We start from the raw sequence: 22,751 nt of genomic DNA, 5'->3' as shown, positions 1-22,751 counted from the left end.
TCACAGACCTGTTAGTTTTTCTTTAAGAAGCCCTCCTGTTCTCCACTCATTACCTGTATTAACTGCACCGGTTTGAACTCGTTACCTGTATAAAAGACACCTGTCCACACATTCAATCAAACAGACTCCAACCTCTCCACAATGGCCAAGACCAGACAGCTGTGTAAGGACATCAGGGATAAATTGTAGACCTGCACAAAGCTGGGATGGGCTACAGGACAATAGGCAAGCAGCTTGGTGAGAAGGCAACAACTGTTGGCGCAATTATTAGAAAATGGAAGAAGTTCAAGATGGCGGTTAATCACCCTCGGTCTGGGGCTCCATGCAAGATCTCACCTCGTGGGGCATCAATGATCATGAGGAAGGTGAGGGATCAGCCCAGAACTACACGGCAGGACCTGGTCAATGAACAGAAGAGAGCTGGGACCACAGTCTCAAAGCAAACCATTAGTAACACACTACGCCGTCATGGATTAAAATCCTGCAGCGCACTCAAGGTCCCCCTGCTCAAGCCAGCGCATGTCCAGGCTCGTCTGAAGTTTGCCAATGACCATCTGGATGATCCAGAGGAGGAATGGGAGAAGGTCATGTGGTCTGATGAGACAAAAATAGAGCTTTTTGGTATTTATTTGACCTTTATTTAACTAGGCAAGTCAGTTAAGAACAAATTCTTATTTTCAATGACAGCCTAGGAACAGTGGGTTAACTGCCTGTTCAGGGGCAGAATGATAGATTTGTACCTTGTCAGCTGGGGGGTTTGAACTTGCAACCTTCCGGCTACTAGTCCAACGCTCTAACCACTAGGCTACCCTGCCGCCCCATCTAAACTCCACTCGCCGTGTTTGGAGGAAGAAGAAGGATGAGTACAACCCCAAGAATACCATCCCAACCGTGAAGCATGGAGGTGGAAACATCATTCTTTGGGGATGCTTTTCTGCAAGGGGGACAGGACGACTGCACCGTATTGAGGGGAGGATGGATGGGGCCATGTATCGCGACATCTTGGCCAACAACCTCCTTCCCTCAGTAATAGCATTGAAGATGGGTCGTGGCTGGGTCTTCCAGCATGACAGCGACCCGAAACACACAGCCAGGCTCCGTAAGAAGCATCTCAAGGTCCTGGAGTGGCCTAGCCAGTCTCCAGACCTGAACCCAATAGAAAATCTTTGGAGGGAGCTGAAAGTCCGTATTGCCCAGCGACAGCTTCGAAACCTGAAGGATCTGGAGAATGTCTGTATGGAGGAGTGGGCCAAAATCCCTGCTGCAGTGTGTGCAAACCTGGTCAAGAACTACAGGAAACATATGATCTCTGTAATTGCAAACAAAGGTTTCTGTACCAAATATTAAGTTCTGCTTTTCTGATGTATCAAATACTTATGTCATGCAATAAAATGCAAATTAATTACTTAAAAATCATACAATGTGATTTTCTGGGTTTTTGTTTTATATTCAGTCTCTCACAGTTGAAGTGTACCTATGATACAAATTACAGACCTCTACATGCTTTGTAAGTAGGAAAACCTGCAAAATCGGCAGTGTATCAAATACTTGTTCTCCCCACTGTAGAATTCAGAAATTAGGTATTGTAAATAACGTAGGTATTTATTTTACTTATGTCCGAGACTGACAAAATGTTGAGAAATAATGAGCAGATCATATCATTTACTATTTCTAGACTCATTTCTTTGTTCCTGAATTGTTTTAATATCAAAACCTGACTTAAACTAACACCTGAGCCACTTGTTGAAATGAAACCCTTTGATAGTGAATGTTGTCTTGAATTCTATACATGAGCCAATTTAACCTCTATAACATCACCAGACAGGGACAAAGTCAAATCATAGCTTTTTATACCAATCGTCCACATTGCCTCAGTAGTGGAGCACTATCCAAATGGACGGTTAAACACACTGACACTTATACTGTATGTCTATGTTCCTTGGTAACACTATTGCTGTCAATTTCCCTAATATGGTGTTTAATTGCAAGCCAAGACAGTAGATTTAGGACAGTCTGTCTGAGATGTATCTTTCTCATTTTCTCCCTTGTCTAACTTTCTGTCATCCACTCATTCTCAAGCTTCCTGTCCAACTGTGTGAGAGCAGTATATAATTGTGTAATTCTTCTATGACAGAAAGCCTTAAAAAAAAATGGTTTACGGGACCATGTGACCATAGGAGCCATGTTCATTGTTCATGTGTCATGCAACAGTAGTACACAGACTACACTCTTAGAAAAAAAGGGTGCTATTTAGAACCTAAAAGGGTTATTGGGCTGTCCCCATAGCAGAACCCTTTGAAGAACCCTTTTGGGTTCCAGGTAGAACCCTTTCCACAGAGGGTTATATGTGGAATCCAAAAGGGTTCTTCCTGGAACCAACAATGGTTCTACTATGGGGACAGCTGAACCATTTTCAAACCCTTTTTCTAAGAGTGTAGCATATCATGTCTTCATTCAGGTTCAGAAACACAAGTTGCCTTTTAATGGTTTTCACAGCATTGTTTACTGGAGAGAGAGATTTATTTGACTAAGTAAAAACTGATTATGACAGTTCTAGGTACTGAAATAGAAGCCGTCCAAGTGCATTATATATCATGCTGCTAACCTTTTAACCAGATGATTTATTCAAATACTAATGATAGTGTTGAGGTGGCTTTAGACCACAATGTTTGACACCTCTTTCTCTGAGGTCAGAGTGAAATGAATGTGTCTAACTGTTTACAATGAAATGTGTTTGACCTTGAGGATGTCACAGTGTTATAGGTATTAGACAGACAGAGAGTTTGGGTAATTATATATGGCCTAAGTCTAACAAAGACATTATTGTTGAGTCAGTGAAAGTGTTTGTTTATGTTTCCTTTTTTAACGTGGGGTTGGGACTAAACATATTGTTTAATTCAAGAGCCATATGGAATAAATCCAGAAATGTGTGTTAACTAACATCAACAGTGCAAATCATGAATATGTAAATATTATGTTCATAATGTATTTGTAAATATTCATAACAAAAGGTGGTCATGACGTCCCAGTGTAGAATTTGTACACCGTTTGTACACCGTACATTTGATGTACATAAAAAAATGCTTATTTATTTTAGAATCATTACACTGTGAATGGTACTTTACTTGAAGCCTGAAGTTTTGGTCTGACAAGCCTTTTTGTGTTGTAAATGTGTCATACATACACAAAATACAAGTTACAAGTTAACTGTGTTAATTGTGTTCGCTGCCTTTGGTTTTCCAGAATGATTCAATATTGAGATGCTTTAGTAGTTTCAAAATAGTCACCTTTCACATAGATCTATCTATCTATTATATTCCATCAGATTTTTAGCACTAATTTGAGAATTAAATGTTTCCAGAATTACATTTCTTTAACCTTTTAGATAATTTAGGATTAAGGGCACTACCAATGGCCATTAAATTAGCATGGATGACTAAAGCATATATTATTATTATTATTATTATTACCAATGTAGCAGGATGACAGCCTGTTGAATAACATAAACGTTCTGTAATTCCTGACAGAAGCATGGAAAATATGATGTATTTATTTATGAAATTGTATGATTGTAAATACACAAATCACACAGCTGTTTTATATTTCCTGACTATGTTGATTTATTGTGTTTAATTATATGGACTCAGACGACTGATTTTTAGTGTGAGCTTGTTTTTGTCTCAAAGAAAGAAAAAGGAGCACTCTGTTTCTGCACAGATCTGATTATTTATTGACGGGACGTAGGCCTACTTTTTGTTCAAGCTGGGAGGTAGTGTATATGGGGACTTTCTTTCCATATGTAGACTGCAATATCTCATCCATCTTCATGTCATATTGCCACGAGCTTTCTGGTCTACAAAGTAATAATGACACCCGTTTATGTCAAAGCTACTGCACAAGAACACTTCAAGAGAACACTTTTCACAGCACACATCTCCAACTGAAACAATTTTTGCAGATTGTGGTGGCAGCCTTAAAAAAACAGTGTCCAGGAATAACAGGAACAGCATCCAAGAAAGAAATGAGGTCTCAGGCTATATCGCTCAAACTGTCTATGTGTCCTGGCAGCAGGCTCCCTACTGTAGACAAAGTTCAAGGCTGTGAAGGGAGGATAAATGATAACGTACCAAGAAAACACACACACACACACACATCCGTACCTATGCATATACATTAAATACATAAAAAACATACAAACCCACATACATCTCCATTCTATTCAGGTTGTGACTCTGGCTGCCATTGTGAAAGATGGAAAATTAGGGAAATAAGGAGAGTCCCCATCCATATTAGACTGTCATGGGTGCTAACTGACCTTGGACATTAGATTATGTTACAGTAGGACAATACTGCACACGCTTAAAGATAAAGTAGATGCTGGGTTTGGATCACTGGCGGAATAATGTTAACCAGCTGTCAGTAACTAGGACACTTATTCAGCTGGATATTTAGCCTCCTTTTGTTTGATTACTCTACTTGTGACATTCATCCAAACAAATAACTGCTCCCCGGAATATGACTTCATTTCCTAACACAGTGTCCTAGACTGGTTGTTTTTGTTGGCATGACGCATTTTTGAGGCAAAGAACCTGGGGTTGTCCTTAATCATTAACATAACAACATGAGTTCAGTACAGCTGAACTGGAGCTGGAGTTTATTAGAGGTACAGCAGAGTGTAAAACTGTAACAAACTATCAATATGGGCAGTATCCTTTATACTGGTATTCAAACAGATTGGTGTAATAAACCGTTTATATCATCAGTGTAGTTAATATGAAATACAACCTATCTATATGGAAACATATTAACCATACTCTCTCATTTTACGTAAACATTACAGAAGAGATAAATGGTGAGGCCATCCTGAGTTTTTTTTGTGTACATTGAATATCTGCCAATATTCTATGCAGAGGTTGGACGTATTCTCTTTTCCCAGAAGGGGAAGCAGTGAGCGGGGGGTGGAAATAGGCCAGGGAAGGACACTGCTTCCTTCTGAAACCTGTTGATGTTTTGTCCATTGTTTACCTATATATCATGACATTTTTAGGTGAGCCCTCTCACGTAATAATGACATGATACAGTGTTATTCTACACATCAGAAAGCATTGATTTGTAGTTTTGCTTCCAATTAAATTATTCATCCCATCTTGATCTATTTTCTTCAGATGAAGACAATCTTCATCTAATTTTGAACATATGCCAGGTCAGGTGAGAAAAACTCCTGAGCCACGCGGTAGGCTATTATAAAATGATACATAAATTACACCAGTTTGGTGCCTTTTGAGATGTGTAACTTGGTTAAAAAAAAATGTTTGAATTCACTTAATTTTAATATTCTGCGATAAAGAGCACATGTTCAACTTAATAAAAAACAAGTTTTCACAACTTGAGGTTCAAAAACGAAATTACTACAGTATGTGGCACTGAGTCCAGAATAAAGTTACAGGGTTGAAGTTTTCATCTTTAATTAGCCATACATACCCTTGTGATAGGGGAAAAGGAAGCTTGTTGCGTGCCACAGGGAGGTGCAATTGAATACAAGCATCAGAAAAAAAAGAAATTGTTAAAACATTTCTAGCTTGTTTATCCATGGGTAACAGGGTTGACTGGTATGCTCGAACCACTCAGTTTCTCACAACAAAACACCAGAAAATGGCCAACTATTTGACCAACTATTTGACTATTAGATGTCAAGTAATAGTTTCACCATATTAAAATGAGAATTCAGTTCACGTAATAGGGTTGACCTTAAAATGAGGGACATTTTTTTTAAACCTTAAAATGAATGACTAATCACATTAAATAAATATTGATCTTCAGAAATTACTTGGTGAAAGCAGCAAATTAACTGGGGCTTTACAATGATGGTGAAAGTTATAGAGGGTGCACTGAGGGACATGTCCAAATACTGCATTTTCTCTTCATTTATATGAAAAAAAAATCTGATTTATTGAAGTATCTATGTGGTCTATATTAAAGAGCACTTCATTAAATATAACAAGCTTTAAAAATGTAACATTGGTGCACAATTTCTACTTAAAACATCAAAGGGATGCAAAAAGGCACTCATTTCGTGAAACGACAGAGTTATATTGCTATCACCTCAGACCGCAAATAAACACCTTCCTCCTCTCTGAATCCCACTGCAGCCTCACTCCCTAGAGCCCTCCAATACCTGGTCTACTATTCAAGACATGAGGTGAATGAAACTACTTAAAGTCATGAATCATTCCAGAAACAGTCTCTTTATCTCAGGCACTATTATTTGCTTTAGGTGGGATGTGTTATTATTTGACAGACTCGTTTGACAGTGGTGATAAGCTACATAGATTGGCAAAGAATTGCAATGTGAACATCACTGATCATTTATTGTGGGGCCCAGGGAGATGCAGACATGACTCAGAGTAGCTATGTACAAAGAACAAACAGCAAAGAGAACATGGGTGATAATTGATGCCATGTAAGACCATATACTAGGTTGTTGTTTGAAAGGATCTGAGTAAAGCCCAATTCAGAGAGGTCAGAGCCACAGGAATGTTGAGGTGACAAACATAATATCTTGAGATTATTTGGGCATAGGCCTAACTCGTCCAACTAGACAAAAACAGAACATTATATTGATGAAGTATAAAAAAGGAATAGTTGTCTCGGGTAAACTGGTAAACGGGTGTCTTTGACCTGTTCTTTCTGAGTTAGATAATTGGAATAATGAATTCCATTACTGTTTTTAAAATACATTCCTAAGTCTTGTGTAAACTATCCTCCCAGTAGACATTATCTCCTGTACTTTCACTGTCTGGTTACCTTATGACATTTTAAAAAACATAGGGATGGACCAGCATGGTGCATATGGGCCTATACGTATTGACAATTTGTACTAGAGCGCCCCCAGCTGTGCTACTGAGTCTCATTCCAAAAACATTGTGATGGGCTACTACACACACAAACACAAAAACATGAAATAGCTACAGAGTAGATTGTATCAGACGCACACATTGCTACTAGGTTGGAGATTATTACTAAACATAAATTATACTAATGTTCTTACTAACACAAAAGGCAAAGCCATCAATGCTCTCAAACTAGGACCCTTAATTTGAATTGGCAATATATTTCTAAGAAATATTTTGTGATTTAAAAAAAAGATATACCAAAAATAATTTTATATTGGCAACAAATATATTTGTTGATAAAACGTACATATTTTCTAAACCTATGTATGCTTGATCCTCGTTTGGAACTCTGACCCTCCTCTCAGGAAACCACGTGGTAGTTCTATACATGCTGCTGTGGATGTTAGCATCATGAACAGATTTCACTGAATCCTTTTCCCGATAAATATTATCCAGTTCACAAGTAATCATGTCAGGCAAATCGGATTTCAAGATTAATTCAAAGTTTGCAGAGAAATATGACAAATATAGACAAAAAGAAGAGTTACAAAGGCGTAAGTGTGACTTCCCAAGCTTGTTAGCTAGATGGCTAGTAAGCCAGCCGTCATGTTAGCTAAAGTTATCATTTTCAACTTGCTTGCTAACTTTTGATCCCATTCTCACTTGAAATTAATCTTATTCTGTAATTTATTTAACTTACATATTAATACGCTCAGAAGTTAACTCAGCCATTTTTGGTTATAACTATGTAACGTTAGCTAGCATGTCCAGCTAGATAGCAATTTAGTTCTGTCTTGTTTTCCTGGTGGAATGCTTCCAAAACATTGAATGGCTTGTCATGTTCATTATTGATTATTTCAGTGAAAGACAAATATGGCGACCAAGCTGATGAGAGTGAGTCTGGTTCAGATTCAGAATCAGATGATGATAGCGAAGTGGTAAGTGCTATTTCTGTATCTAATTTGGCTAGCTATATCGTTTCAAGTTCGCAATACAAACACTGCGATGGTGTTCTGTTTATGGTTTGTCAGTGTTTTTGGCCCTACCTTTGTGTCCTTGACCTGTATATTTGTAATTTCAATGCAGACTGATGTGTGTCTTCTTAGGAACTTGACCCCAAAGTTGAAAGGGACTTCTACAGAACATTGTCTCTGCTGAAGAAGAAAGATCCTAAGATCTATCAGACTGATGCAACATTCTACACGGTGGAAGGTATGTCATCAGTCAGTGTGTCTTGTTGTTGCTGCAACTGATTACGGTATGACAGTTTGATTCTGTGTTGCTTGTTTGTTTAAGAGGTGTCTTTCACCACGCAACTTTTCATTCTTAATCAGATGCATCCATTGAGGATGATGCCCAGCCTTCAACTTCAAAGAAAACCACAGAGAAGCCAATGTATCTGAAAGACTATGAGCGAAAAGTTATCTTGGAAAGGGGAGGGTGAGTGAGCTGCAGTGTTCCTACTGTGCATATCTTTGTATCTCATTTTGGGCAAATGGTTTGACAATAACAATTTGTCTCATTCCCAGTAAATATGAGGATGAGGATGACGAGGAGAGTAATGATGAAGAGGCTGCAAAGAGGAGAGAGGCATGTTATGATACATTGTTTGACACATTTACACGGAGGTATGTCACGATAAGTCATGTATTGTTTGCCTTTGCTTTCTTTGACAGAGAGCTGCATCTCCGAGTTACATCCAGGAGCAGAGAGAATTGAAAGAGAGGTAAGGGTTAAATTCTCTCATAATCACTGTGTAATCACAACCTTTGCCCTAATGAACATGGTGTATTTACACAAATAAATAAACTCTTGTTTTCTGTATTTTATAACTGTCTTTGGAACATAAACACTGTGTCATGCTTCCACCAGCTTCCGTAAATTCATACAGGACAGTGATGAGGAGGGCAGTGAAGAGGACTTTCAGCTGCTGAAGAGGAGGAGCAAAACACAGGAAGAGAAGGTCCGTGGGAACCGGTGCCTGACTTTGTCTTATCATACAGTATAAAGCACTGCAGAGAGAAACATTCTATTCCTCTAACCTGTTATCTTTCTACCCAACAGGATAAAGAGGAAGAGGATTATGTGGACTGGCTGAAAGGCCAGGCAGAGCTGGGGGGCCCAGAAGAGGTGCAGGACATGGTGAGTGATGGAGAAACTGTTGGATTAGAGGGCAAGAGAGCGATATGTAATGACCTGTTGTGACTGAAATATGTGCTGTGTGTTGAGACAGAAATACTTGAGGGACTATTGGAACGATCCAGAGCTGGATGAGAAGGAGTGTTTCCTTAGGGATTTTGTCCTGAATAAGGGCTACATGGAGAAAAATGACGTGGACGGGTAAGAGTTATTTACACAAGTTATTTTATGTCTACACATATGTTTTGTCCATGTATGCTTTCAATTGTAATTGTAGAGCAGTGCTCAGCACCGCTCTGACTGTGTACTAACCTGCCAAGGCTGTGTGCAGGATCCCCAGCTATGACGAGGTGGTGAATGATGACGTGGAGGACTCAGAAGAGGATGGGGAGTCGTTCTTGGAGCGCCAGGAGGACTTTGAAAGACACTACAACTTCCGCTTTGAGGAGCCTGATGCCCAGAAGGTGGACTTTCCCGTCTCTACATGCACATGTCTGTTTGTATGGTGTAGTGTATGTACCTTGGTCTCATATAGTATCTTATTGTTCCTTACAGATCAAGACTTACCCCCGTACCATTGCCACCTCTGTCCGCTCCAAAGACGAGCGCAGGAAGCTCAAAAGGGAGGAAGTGAAGGATAGGAAGAAAAGGGTCAGTAGACTCTCTTTTAGTTAATCTTATACATCACTCCATCCCTTCCTCATTTCTCTCACTCTCCCAACAAACTGACCTGTCACTCTTCTGGCCCCTGCAGGAGAAGGAGCAGAAGCACGAGCAGCTGAAGCAGCTGAAGAACCTGAAGCGTAATGAGATCATGCAGAAACTGCGGCGGCTGCAGGAGCTGACAGGCAACGAGCAGCTAGCCTTCAGTCAGGTGGACCTGGAGGGAGACTTTGACCCCCAGCAGCATGACCAGCTCATGCAGGTGACCACTCAAACACCTCAAGAAGAGAAAAGGATTGTAAATAAAGACACTCCTCTTATTGTCTCTCCCTGTATTTTTATCTTCTTCCAGAAATTCTTTGGTGATGAATATTATGGAGAGGAAGAGGGGGAGAAGCCCCAGTTTGAAGTTGAAGAGCTAGAGGGTGGTAAGTCACTCGTTACTGATTTTATTATCTCAAGTAGAATCTAATACTTTAGAATCGGTGGCATTGTAATAAGGTAGCTTTCTCTGTCCTGTAGAACACTGGAACTGGGACACATGGACAGGAGAGGGTGGAGAAAAGGAATATGGTGGTGAAGAAGAGGAGCATGAAGGAGAAGAGTATGACCAGCCAAACTGTGAAGATCCAGACTTTATTGTGAGTTCCTCTAATATGACCATCACTTCAGCATTGCCTGCAGACCTTAAGAAACACATTTAGTGGCGGCTAGTCAGAAATAAAGGTCTCATTGATGTTTGAGATTGTATGTGACTCACTCATCTGAATTCTCACTTGACCAGATGGATGCAGACTACGATCCCAGTCAGCCAAGCACCTCCAAGAAGCAGAAGAAAAAGGAGAAGATGAAGGTAGATGCCCTGCTGATGGGAAAGAAGAGAAAGAAGTCTCATTTTGCTGAGGTCATTACCCAAAACAAGCCTGTGTTTGACCCCCGTAAGTCTCAGGAGGTTCAGCACCATGAATCTTGGGTTATTTTCCATAACCTTGTAGATTCTGTTTGATGTACTATAGATATTGAGACTGAATGCTCTTTCATGCATCCATCCTTTGTGTTTCAGAGGAGAAGTCCTTTGAGCAGTACCTGGACGAGTACTATAAGCTGGACTATGAGGACATCATAGACGACATCCCCTGCAGGTTTCGCTACAGGCAGGTCCTGGCCAATGACTTTGGCCTGTCCACTGACGAGGTGAGACTGGGAGCCCTAGTCCCTACTAGGTTGTCTCAGGGTTGGGGTCAATTCAGGAAGTACACTAAAATTCTAATTATTATGCTTTTCAATTAGAAAAGTTTGGAGTTTGGTTAACTTTTTTAGTTGTCTGGAATTTAAATCTAATTTACCCCCCCCAACCCTGGGTTGTGCTATAGTGTAGTACTGTACAGACCCAGAATCCTGCACTGATGAGCTGAGATGTGACTGACCTGGTATTGCTACCCTCCGGGGACAGCTCTGACCAGGGCATGACTTCAGTTAATCTTCTCTCTGAGCAGACGAGGATGAGGAGACAGAATGATAGAAAGGGAAATGCTTGTATGCACCGAGTTATCAACTTGCTTGGAGCCTTATCTGCACAAATTAGGTTTAAAGTCATTTCTGTGGATTTAGCATTTATGTTTAAAGTGGCTGTATGAATATGTTACTATTACAGAAAGTAACTTGTTCTTCCCTCAGATACTGGGAGCAGATGAGAAAGAGCTGAACCGCTGGGCCTCGCTAAAGAAGACCTGCATGTTCAGGTACTGAACCTGGTCTCAAAACAGTAGGCATTTACTAATCAGCTACTTATGGGGAAAATGGTCTTTCAGATTTTTCCTTTTTTATTTTTTTCTTCAATCTCCTTTTCAGGTCTGACAAGGAGGAGGTGAGTGATTTGCAGAACTACAAAATCAAAGGACAAAATGTGAAGAAAAAGATAGAAGTCTTGAACTCTTTCTATGCTGAGTGAGTATTCTACCATATGCAGATTGGCAGAATATGTTCTCTAAGAAATCTGAAAACGGAATTATCGTCATTGACCAACTTGTGCTCATATTTCTTTGCAGGGAGGACAAAGCAGAGGGCAAGACTAAAGTGGGTAAGAAGAGAAGAGACAGGATGAAGAATGCAGAGAAGGATGACAAGGATCTGGAGGATGATGATGATGAGGCTGGACCCAGTCAGGAAAGCTCTGCATTGGACTCTGGTGAGGTGGTGGTAGTCCAGGCACTGAGAGAGGCAGGAGACCAGGAAGAGGAGTTCCTGGTACCCAAATCCAAGAAGTTGAAACTGGAGCAGGAAACAGTTGCTTCCACTCAGGAGACTGCCAACACAAGGACTGAAAGACCAAAATTGCCCAAGAAGAAAAACAGGCACCCAGGAAGCCGCCTCATGTCGGGGAAGGGGCCCTTCAGGGTGAAAATGGGTGGGCGAGAGTTCAGCGGACAGAGACTGAAGGCCTATGGACTGAATCCCAAGAGACTGCACTTCAGGCAGCTTGGCAGGCAGAAACGAAAGGCTCAAGAGAAGACTGAGAAGCAAGGGATCAAGGAGTGAGGGATCCCTTGCAGGGTCGTTACAATACTATAAATCATTGGTTCCCAACCAGGGGTACTTGGGGTATTTGAGAATAGACCATAGGTCTACTGGTTAAATGCAGTGCAGTGCAAAATTCAGTTGGTGGTACAGTAATCGAACAAGGTTGGGAACCACTGCTATACGTTGTTCGTCTAACGAAAGTTAAACTCTGTGGGTCCATCAGGTTTCATTGTGTAAAATAAATCGTGCAATCATGACTTTGGCGCCCCCATGTGGATCTATCCAATCACAACGCTGGATATTTTTGGCGCTTTCTATTAATTCGATATTTTCAATTGTATCTACTTATTGTGTATGTGAATAAATACTTTACATGTGTCCTGTAATTTAGTTGTTTGTTTAGAAACAAAAATTCCGTCAGGCACTTTCGCTGGCACCTCATGTTAGCGCGCGCGTTCGCAGGACAACTTGGAATTACGGAAACGACTGAAGTGAAGCAAAACTCAGTGGACTGTTTACATTCGGCAAAACACGGTAAGTCAAGCATTTTACAACTTCTTAAACGTATCTAATTAAGATGTTAGTAACCGTAGCTGTCGTCGAGGGTCTGGGCATTAAGTTGAATGCTGTTTTCAAGCAAGAGCCTCTGCAGCTAACCTTAGTTAGTCATAGCGTTTTATTTTGTTGACCGTAGGCAGCAAACAATTTTAGTGGTGACGCACCAGCTAACGTAAACTCACCCCGTTCGGTACAAATGTGCGCAACCGCAACATTCAAACGAGGCCACAAAGAAAACTAGTGTGACTTGACGTCAAAATCGGGGGTGTGAACTAGGTTCACGGGGCAGGGTAGCCTAGTGGTTAGAGCATTGGACTAGTAACCGAAAGGTTGCAAGTTCAAATCCCCGAGCTGACAAGGTACAAAATCTGTCCTTCTGCCCCTGAACAGGCAGTTAACCCACTGTCATTGAAAATAAGAATTTGTTCTTAACTGACTTGCCTAAAATAAAGGTTTCTATTCATTGGTATGGTAATGGCTCTATAGTATTGGAGAAAAGTTGAAAAAACGGACCCTCCGTTACATCTTGACGTGTCATGTCGTAACGTACAGCACGCATAAAGCAACATTTTCTGTCTTACAATCTCTCACCACCTGGTGTAGCACTTCTATCATCCTTTAAAAACAAGAAATGCACAATGACGGGGGTAAGGGGGGCGATATGATGCGATCATCATTCTCAAAGCCGCTGTTCACTTCTAAGATCACTTTAGCACCACCCTAAAAACATGATTCAAATTCGACACAAACCTTCAAATAGGTATGTAATGACACTATATTAACTATTTTTATAGTGTTTTATTTACATTTTAGAGGAGATAGGTGATAAGTTGGACAGATCGAGTGGGGAAAAAAAGCCATTTTCCCACACAACATCTCTCCTTCTCACTATCACGCATTAGTTTCGCTTTACCACCCGCCATTTTTTTAAAGACCCGATGGGCTCATTGCCTTGTTGAATTATGCAGAAACGGGCAGCGTTTATGTCATGTAATTGATTATGTTGGAAAGGGGAGAAATTGTGCTTTACAATGGTATTGACATTACAGTTGATCTGGAAGTATTACGTTTTTGGGGCGCTAAAATAAGGGCAATTGTACGGACCAAGGCGATGTACGAGTTGTACGAGTTGACGTGAGTTTAAGTTAGTCTGCTCTAGAACAGGCAGTAATTTATAATCTATTTCTACTAAAATTTCCACAGAAAAGACGTGTCACCATGCTTCAGGACGTTATGGACACGGGAGAGTCGATGGTCAAAATACTGAAAAGCAGCAAAGCTGACGATGAATTAAGAAAAGTGAGAGAAAAACAGCAGTCTTTCTTTGAGCGACACATGGACACGATGAAAACCATCACACTGGTGTTAAACGGTAAGGAAAAATAATAAACTTGTAGATCCTATCATATGATAACTTACTTTCTTTCCATACCTTCAAGATATATAGCCTAATCTTGATCGCCATTGTCATCAGGTGTAGTTCAGTGTGAGGATGAGGCGAGCCAGAAGCTGCTGGCCATGGAGGGCCAGAAGAGCCAGGCAGAGTGGGAACTGGACAGCCTGGAGCAGGAGCTGCAGCAGTATACAGCAAGGAGCCTGAACATGGACTCAGAACTACAGTATCCTTCACTCAGTCATGCTCTGTGTACCCCTCCTGTCTCAGCCTCCAGTATTTATGCTGCAGTAGTTGATGTGTTGGGGTGCTAGGGTCAGTTTGTTATATCTGGAGTACTTCTCCTGTCCTATCTAGTGTCCTGTGTGAATTTAAGTATGCTCTCTCTAATTCTCTTTCTCTCTTTCTTTCTCTCTCTCTGAGGACCTGAGCCCTAGGACCAAGCCTCAGGACTACCTGACATGATGACTCCTTGCTGTCCCCAGTCCACCTGACCGTGCTGCTGCTCCAGTTTCAACTGTTCTGCCTGTGATTATTATTATTCTACCATGCTGGTCATTTATGAACATTTGAACATCTTGGCCATGTTCTGTTACAATCTTCACCCGGCACAGCCAGAAGAGGACTGGCCACCCCACATAGCCTAGTTCCTCTCTAGGTTTCTTCCTAGGTTTTGGCCTTTCTAGGGAGTTTATCCTAGCTACCGTGCTTCTACACCTGCATTGCTTGCTGTTTGGGGTTTTAGGCTGGGTTTCTGTACAGCACTTTTTGAGATATCATCTGATGTACGAAGGGCTATATAAATACATTTGATTTGATATTGATAAATGTATAATAAATAATTGATAAATGTACTGCAATTGGTGCTCTCTAACGTGCACATGAATACTGTGTTGTTCAGATAATACATATAGGGAGCAGTCACATTCTACCCAGAGCTTGTCCATTGCTGCAAACTGACCAGGCTGCCATCCATTGCTGAAAGTATTTTGAGATTTCAGTTTATATGCCATACAGTGAGTATGCAGAGGATCCTCCTGGTGACTAGCGCGGAAGTGTGTTAAAATCTGAAACAACCCCTTTAAATCAGCTGTTTTCTCGAAAGAGAAATGCATGCACACATTTTTTTAAATAAAAGAAAAAAGCGACATAGATTTTATCTACCAGCTAAATGTTTTCATCACGTTACACTTATTTTTGGACTCCACCCCTGTAAATGTAATTTGCCTGATGACATACTAGTGGACAAGGATTATTATTTAATACAAGCGCATTTGTTTCCTCACCTCTGCTCAATTACCTTTGACCTTTTTCAAAATCAGGCAAGGAGAGGTTGGAGTTGAGGATGGAGTTGAGGAAGCGAGGAGTCGAACAGCCCAATTGAGATTCTCCCCGTGTTGGTTTCCTTGACCTGGTCCTCAGGTTCCTGCAGAGGAAGCTGGAGAGTCTGCGTGACTCGGAGCAGGAGCTGCAGACCTTGCAGCAGGAGGTTGATGATGACACTACGGAGGTCATCCCATCAGCCATGTGAGTAGGACTAACAGCATACTGAAATAATCACTCCCAACACCACACGAGCCCACCACACTAAACCATGATAGTTGGTGAGCATTGATCTCACATCATGAACAGCATGGTGCAACTTGACAAACTGTTCATTCTGCAGATACGTGGCCCAGTTGTACCACAAGGTGACCAAGATCAAGTGGGAGTATGACACGGAGCCACACATTCTGAGAGGAGGTATTTGTCACTGCATAACTGTTTTTCCATCACAAAGTCACAAATGTGGAATTCTTGTTTAATTGCTGGCTGATGTGGGTTTTAGTTGCGTTTAACTAAAGTATGAGTGTACTTTAATCCCTTTCAGTGCACTATGGAGCTGACCTGGCCACACCAATCAACATAGACACCTCTGTGCGGTCTCGGTGTTCAGTCAGTGATGAGCTGTGGAACTTTGTCAACACTGAATGGTAGAAGAGATCAAAGGAAATTGCCATATTTGTCCAGTAGTTGTTTGTCCTGTAGTTGGATTGTCTAGGTGTTGTAATACATTTGTTTTATACTAAGATTGTATTCCTATTGTTGGTATTGACTTCCATGACATTTTGTTATATTGAATAAAGTAGTTTTCCTAAACATCACATTTCAGAGAACACTTATTTGAGTAGTAACCTATAACCCTAGCTTTTATTTGTATCTACTTTCACCATAGTCATTATGATTTTTATAAAGACTATTTTCTCCCAATAGGTCATTGCAAGCCCACTGCTTTTTGATACAGCACTGAAATTACTGTATTGAAAAGTTGGGTGCTGCTTACCTTTTTAATGCAATAAATGTCCAATGTGATGGTGTGCTTATGCAACAGACAGTATTCTGTACTGCGTTGCAGCAACAACAACAACAATTAAATAACTTTTATTTGCATGTGAGTTTCTGGAATGGTAATTGTTATTCTTGGTAAATGCTGTTCCTCCATGGGCTTTCCATGTCTAAAGCAAGGAGGATGCACAATTGGCTAGTGTTTCTGAGATTTTGGTTGAATAAAAATATAATTGTAACTGCTGCAGTAATAATGTGTTGCTGTTATTAGTTGTCAACCCATTGAATTTTCCTAATTGGCAGGGCAGAAAGCCTGATGTGAGGGATGAAAAGGGCAGTTCTTTGCTCACACACAATTTATGCAACTTTTACCATTACTCTTCATTGCACGTCCCACACGTTTTGTAAATGAGTCATTTTTATTGCCGATGCCTAGGTAGGTTTCTGGCAGTGTAGCATGTGGTGAGTAGTTGATATGATACAGGGTCAACAGGGCGGGGGACAGGTTTCGTTTGGATCTCAACTCATGTAACCTCGTCAGCTGGTGGTTTCTTGTTGATAATCTTACTGGAAACGGGGCGTCAAGTATATTGTCCCCAATGACTGCTGCCTTCTCTATGTGTTACCACAAGCGCATGTCTTCTTGGGTTGTTGCTTGTGGTATGGATTTGGTGCACTGGGTTAAGTGGGGGGTTTGTCGCGTGTGCTTGTGTGTTTACTTCGATAACTTCAGCATCGATCAGACATTTACATTTTATTGTGATATACAGTACATCGTTTCTTTGGCATCTGTCTCTGCTCTATCGTGGGAAAATACACCTTGGTGTATATGTATATTTTGGAGACTGATCCATCTTCTCAAGTGAATTAAGTTGACATTTGCTTATCAGTGTTTATGCACTTTTCAGTGTTGAAGTATATGGTATGTGATGACTATATAGGTCAAAGCCTTTTATAGCTGGTGGATGATGGGAGTGTAAGCTTCCTGTGAAAGATCTGAAACATCGCACTCACCACATTGACACTAGCACTTTCATATTATCACACATGAGGCCTCTGGCTTCACAAATATTTGGTGAGAGGAAATAACTAGATTAAATGTTATTTGTATGGATGTTTATTCTGCAAAACAATGACCAAAAATACTTTTTTTGTAGATGTTGTTCACATACATTTATATATCGTTTGAATGTACATATAAAAAATTGGCAGTGGCCTCATAAATTAAGTTTAGTTCAGAATAAACAAAATACAGATACTATAGTTCATTTTATTTACACAATATACCGTATAGTACAGTAAGACCGATATATCTTCTTTTTTTTTCATTTGTACATTTATCTACAATGTGAAAGATTTCAATTGCTTGCTTTCAAACATCACTGCTGTCACAATGGAACGTTATACATGGAACCCCAAGCATTTGTGGTTTGTCTTTACTAATGTCTATTAACCACTGTTTACAGAAGGTACACCTAACACTTCATTGCATGAGAGGGATATTCTCCAGCTTGTTCAGGAAAGTTCTGAAGGCTATTGTTTTTGTGAACAGGCTGTGTTCAATGTGTTTTCCATACTTTGAGTCCACAAAACCAGAGCTGTCAATAAGCCTAATCTGTCATTTTAATTGCTCTCAATCATGTCTGCTGCTACGTGTGTTTTAGAGACCTCCAAAGATGTGCAAACCAGAAGAGGCATCAATGTGAAATTCTCTGTGTGTCTTAGCCACCAAGCCTCTAATGTTGGTCTGCGAACCTCTACCCAGAATTCCAGATGACAAAAATGACATTTTTGTTTTGGGTGTGGATGCTTCATGTTTTAACTACATGTCATTATGTTTGTATTATGTATTTTCTCTAGAGGAGATATAAGGATGAGCCTTAGCATGACTCAAATGTATACTTTAAATATGGGTGTGACTCAAAATAAAAATGTACTGAATGTGTTTTCAATGTTTATGTAATAAAAAACATGAATAACGTTAATTTCACAGCTGCTGGTTGAGTGGTTCTCCTTAACTACCGGTAAATGGTCAATTCAAAATACTGCTACAAACATGAATCCATTCCTTCAAGGAGGGTTTTTCTATTCTGCAGTTTGGATTATCGAAGATGAATGCTGAGATACAGTAAGAGAAAAGGAATTTCACTGTATGAGAACAGCATTAATTCGTTTAATGCTTCGCGCCGAGGAGTAAAAACCAACAAGGTATTTATTTCTCTAACACTGTGACTGAGGTTTGACTTCCTTACAATAGACCGACCAGTCTTTAAGTGGAAACCCCCAGCTTATCTGTCTAGGAAGAAAATGCCAGACCAGGGGAGGAAGGCAAAACATAGGACAATGGTGGGTTCCGCTGACGTTCTCTACCATTGAGGTGAGAGGAAGAGTATTACTTCCTCCTTGCTTGTAGTTCCATTTACAACCCATACGTAACATGTAGTAGTCTCACAGCTGTAAGATGGTGCCGAAGATTGGTCCAGTCAAGGGGGTCTCCAGAACTCTGCTCTTACTGTAATTGGACAATTAATCATTATTACTGCTGAGTCACATTGGGCCGTCATGGACAAGTCATGTCTTTGACATCTTGGGGTAGATTGCTTTAATAGTGGAAGGGGTGAAGTTGGCAGAGGAGACTGTGATCTCCAGGCCCTCCAGCCTATGGGAGGGTGCCTCAGTCTTACTGGTACTGCACTCTAGGAAGGGCACACCTATCTTCTTCACCTGGCCATCCTTGGTGAGGAGGCAGCGTCGACACAGCAGCCTCAGGATGGCCCTCCTCATGTCCTTACTGGTCAGGGTATAGATGATGGGATTGAGGAGAGAGTTGAACATGGCGATGCCCAGGAAGTAGTCTGCCTTGAAGAGCACCTGGCAGCTCCGTGCCGGGCAGCAGAAGTCCAGCAAGAGGAGGATGAAGAGAGGCAACCAGCAGATGATGAAGACGCCCAGCACGATGGTGACAGTCTTCAGCAGGGCCATGTACTTCTGGGACTTGCGGGCCAGGCCTTTGCGCTGCGGGCCAGAGCCCAGGTGCTTTGTGTTGGACCTTACAGTGTGGAAAATGCGCACATAAAGCACCACGATGGCCAGCAGCACAGCAGTGAACACGGTGATGAAGAAGAGGATGTAGCTTTTGGCGAAGAGCGGCAGGACGGTGGAGCACTGGTCCAGACGGCCCATACAGTTCCAGCCCAGGACGGGCAGAACCCCCAGGAACACTGACAGCACCCAGCTGGCCCCGATCAGGGCAAACATCCGGCCTCGCTTGGCCCCCTGGTAGGGCTTCATCCTCACCATGGTGACGTGGCGCTCAATGGCGATGGCCAGGAGGCTGATGACGGAGGCGGCCAGCGTTATAAAGACCCCCCCCTCCCTCAGGAACCACAGCACAGGGGTCATCTTTAACGTGTTAGCCCCTGAAGTTACAATGTTCACCATGTAGGTGAAGCCTGCTAGCAGGTCTGAGAGTGTTAGGCTGCCTAACAGATAGTACATGGGCAGATGGAATTTCTTATTCTTCCAGATGGCCAACATCACCACAGCATTCTCCAGCACTATGAGCAAGCAGATCAGCAGGAAGGCTATGGCCTCTGGCTTTAGTCCATCCTTGTACTTGTTCTCCTTCAGTTTGCCTGTGTAGTTGTAGTGTTCTCTGATGACAGCATTGCTCTGGTACTCGCGGAACATCCGGAGCAGGTACCCTACCGAGGGGGTCATGGGAACCACAGTGGGGGCAGCAACAGCAGCGTAAGCAGCATGCGATGCTTCTTCCATTGGTATTCTGGGAATGTTGCTTTCTTTTTAGCTGACAATATGCTTTCCACTCTGCGTCACATAGTTCTTAGGCAGTCCATAATTCCATATGTTAGAAGTGGGGAATGTACATTCCTTAGGAAATCTATCTTTGAATGTCGTTTCTGACAGATAGATCAGTCCAGTTTTTTGTATTTAGTATAAGAATGGATGGTAATAAGAATCCTCAATGTGATAGCCTTTTCCAAAACTGGGCAATGCATGGACAATCCACTGGATGGCTCAGACAAGCAAGAAACCTGGAAACAAAATAACAGTATTGAAATATAGTATAATAGCCTATATATCTGTAACAACACACATATGTAAAGAAGGGGGGGGGCGTACATTCCTCATTAATCTTGTAATTAACAGTACCTGTCTTTGTTCAAATTCTGATAGAATGTTTCTGAGTATGAAACTAGCAAAGACTCCACAGGTACCTTAAAAATGAGAAATTACCAAGCTAAGGCGCCATTAAAAAGACATAACAACAGAAATCCCAATATTAGCGTTTTGACCTGGAGAAACTTGGCCTATTATGTCACTAATTCATATTAATCTTTAGCACATTTATCTTTATCATCCAGCTCAGTTTTTTTGGCGGACAAAAATGTCATTTTGTCTGTGAACTTTGATTAATTATCTTGATGCACACATGAACAGAAATGTAGGTACACTCACATACAATATACACATATACTTCCACTGACACCCCAACACACACATGCACACCCAAACACACATACAAACACTTTTTGTATGCACTAAATCTCTTGCACTGACTCTATACACACACACACTGGACTCTACAATCACACATACTTGCACTAACACCTCAAAACACACACACACACAATACATATGCCCACACATCATAAAACGCGCACACATGCGTACTCTCTCTCTCTCTCTCTCTCTCTCTCTCTCTCTCTCTCTCTCTCTCTCTCTCTCTCTCTCTCTCTCTCTCTCTCACACACACACACACACACACACACACACACACACACACACACACACACACACACACACACACACACACACACACACACACACTCACACTCACACTCACACACACACACACACACACACACACACACACACACACACACACACACACACACACACACACACACACACACACGCTACTGTCTATTTACTGTCTATTATCTATCCTGTTGTCCAGTCACTTTGTCACTTTACCCTTACCTATATTTAAGGTGAAATATATACACAGCTACGTCAATGACCTCTTACCCCTGCACATCGACTCCGTACAGGTACTCCCTGTATAGCCATTTTATTTTCACTCGTTATTGTTATTCATTGAGCACTGGGTATTTATTCCTTGTCCCACTATTTCTATTTCTATTTTTTTTATCTTTAAGTCTGCATTTTTGGAAAAGGACCCGTAAGTAAACATTTTAGTGTCAGTCTACACCTGTTGTTTACGAAGTATGTGCAAATACAATTGTATTAAATTGTATTTGAGGCACTATTGCCTATCTGTTTGAAACATAGCATATGATAAAACACTACTTCAAAATTATTATGGATTGGGTATTCAAATGTATGAATTAAGTTACGTTTTTTAAATAATAAGTTATTCAAGTTATTTATTATTTAATAATAATTTAAGTTATTCAAGTTTTTAATTATTTCAGAAAAATAACAAGACAACACTGAAATCTGTTGTTTTCATCAACTTATCAGTGGGCAAGTATAGGCTACAGGCTTGTATCAAAATTGTGAAGCTAAATATCTGGATTTTCCACAACATTGTTGAATTTCTCAAATATAAGACACATTAACCTGTCCTTGCTTTAGCCTAGTTATTATATGCCATCAAATTATAGAATTTCGATCAACTGTCTAAAACATCATAATATATGTTGAATAAATAAATACCAAACAAGTATCATTCAAATATCTATAAAAACGAAAAATACCCCGTACAAATATAAGTAGGCTATTACACAAATATAACTGCAAAGACCTACCTTTTAAAAGTTGAACTTTGCATGAGAACGTGTTCTTATTTTGCGCAGTTGTCTTTCGTTGAATACAGTACGCTCTCACTGATGATCAGACGTGACAGATTGTGATAAGAGAAAATAGACTGGTGCGAGACTCGACTTGAAGTGGGCTGGGCTGGACTCTGCCCTCCAACGCCCAGCCTTCCTCTCTACCTCTCCTTTAATTGGCTTCTGAAGTCGTAATAACTGTAGGTAAATAAATTGCCCGAGGTGGCTTGGAGATGAAATAGCATTACTCTCTCGTTTACAATTAATTCAGGAATGCAGTGGGAGGCATTTATGATCTGTTTTGGCTACAGGCAGAAGCGCATGCTGTAAGGTATAAAGGTGCATTCTTTCTAGGTCAATGCCATCTGATATGTTTTTGATCGGTGGTTGTAAAATGGATCACTATACTACTTCCCAACCTGGTCTCAGAGCATTTCATAT

General features: G+C 40.9%; 3 protein-coding genes and 1 non-coding gene across 4 annotated transcripts; 3 read left to right on the top strand and 1 right to left on the bottom strand.

Moving 5' to 3' along the window:
* Positions 1-7,270: 7,270 nt before the first annotated feature.
* On the top strand, positions 7,271-12,472 carry LOC123998928 (protein KRI1 homolog). Its single transcript, XM_046304171.1, has 19 exons — positions 7,271-7,447; positions 7,755-7,831; positions 8,000-8,105; positions 8,228-8,333; positions 8,423-8,483; positions 8,570-8,619; positions 8,766-8,856; positions 8,958-9,035; positions 9,127-9,233; positions 9,364-9,496; positions 9,588-9,683; positions 9,787-9,957; positions 10,048-10,123; positions 10,218-10,336; positions 10,480-10,633; positions 10,759-10,889; positions 11,373-11,437; positions 11,547-11,642; positions 11,744-12,472. Exons 1-19 carry the CDS (start codon positions 7,363-7,365, stop codon positions 12,231-12,233), a joined length of 2,292 nt encoding a protein of 763 aa, XP_046160127.1. The 5' UTR covers positions 7,271-7,362; the 3' UTR covers positions 12,234-12,472.
* On the top strand, positions 11,094-11,191 carry LOC124000956. Its single transcript, XR_006832719.1, has one exon. It is a non-coding gene; the product is annotated as a Z30 small nucleolar RNA (small nucleolar RNA).
* A 139-nt stretch (positions 12,473-12,611) lies between the features above and the next one.
* LOC123998930 (kinetochore protein Spc24-like) lies at positions 12,612-16,601 on the top strand. The gene is made up of 6 exons (XM_046304173.1): positions 12,612-12,749; positions 13,977-14,145; positions 14,248-14,392; positions 15,589-15,693; positions 15,833-15,909; positions 16,037-16,601. Exons 2-6 carry the CDS (start codon positions 13,992-13,994, stop codon positions 16,141-16,143), a joined length of 588 nt encoding a protein of 195 aa, XP_046160129.1. The 5' UTR covers positions 12,612-12,749; positions 13,977-13,991; the 3' UTR covers positions 16,144-16,601.
* A 977-nt stretch (positions 16,602-17,578) lies between these two features.
* Positions 17,579-22,453, bottom strand: LOC123998929 (sphingosine 1-phosphate receptor 1-like). The gene is made up of 2 exons (XM_046304172.1): positions 22,287-22,453; positions 17,579-20,546 (listed from the first exon to the last, which is right to left on the bottom strand). Exon 2 carries the CDS (start codon positions 20,266-20,268, stop codon positions 19,063-19,065), a length of 1,206 nt encoding a protein of 401 aa, XP_046160128.1. The 5' UTR covers positions 20,269-20,546; positions 22,287-22,453; the 3' UTR covers positions 17,579-19,062.
* Between the last annotated feature and the right edge of the window lie 298 nt (positions 22,454-22,751).

This window comes from Oncorhynchus gorbuscha, linkage group LG16 (genome assembly GCF_021184085.1).
Source record: "Oncorhynchus gorbuscha isolate QuinsamMale2020 ecotype Even-year linkage group LG16, OgorEven_v1.0, whole genome shotgun sequence".
Classification (NCBI taxonomy): domain Eukaryota; kingdom Metazoa; phylum Chordata; class Actinopteri; order Salmoniformes; family Salmonidae; genus Oncorhynchus; species Oncorhynchus gorbuscha.
Note: the sequence above shows the minus strand (reverse complement) of the source record. Positions and strands in the feature narration are given on the sequence as shown.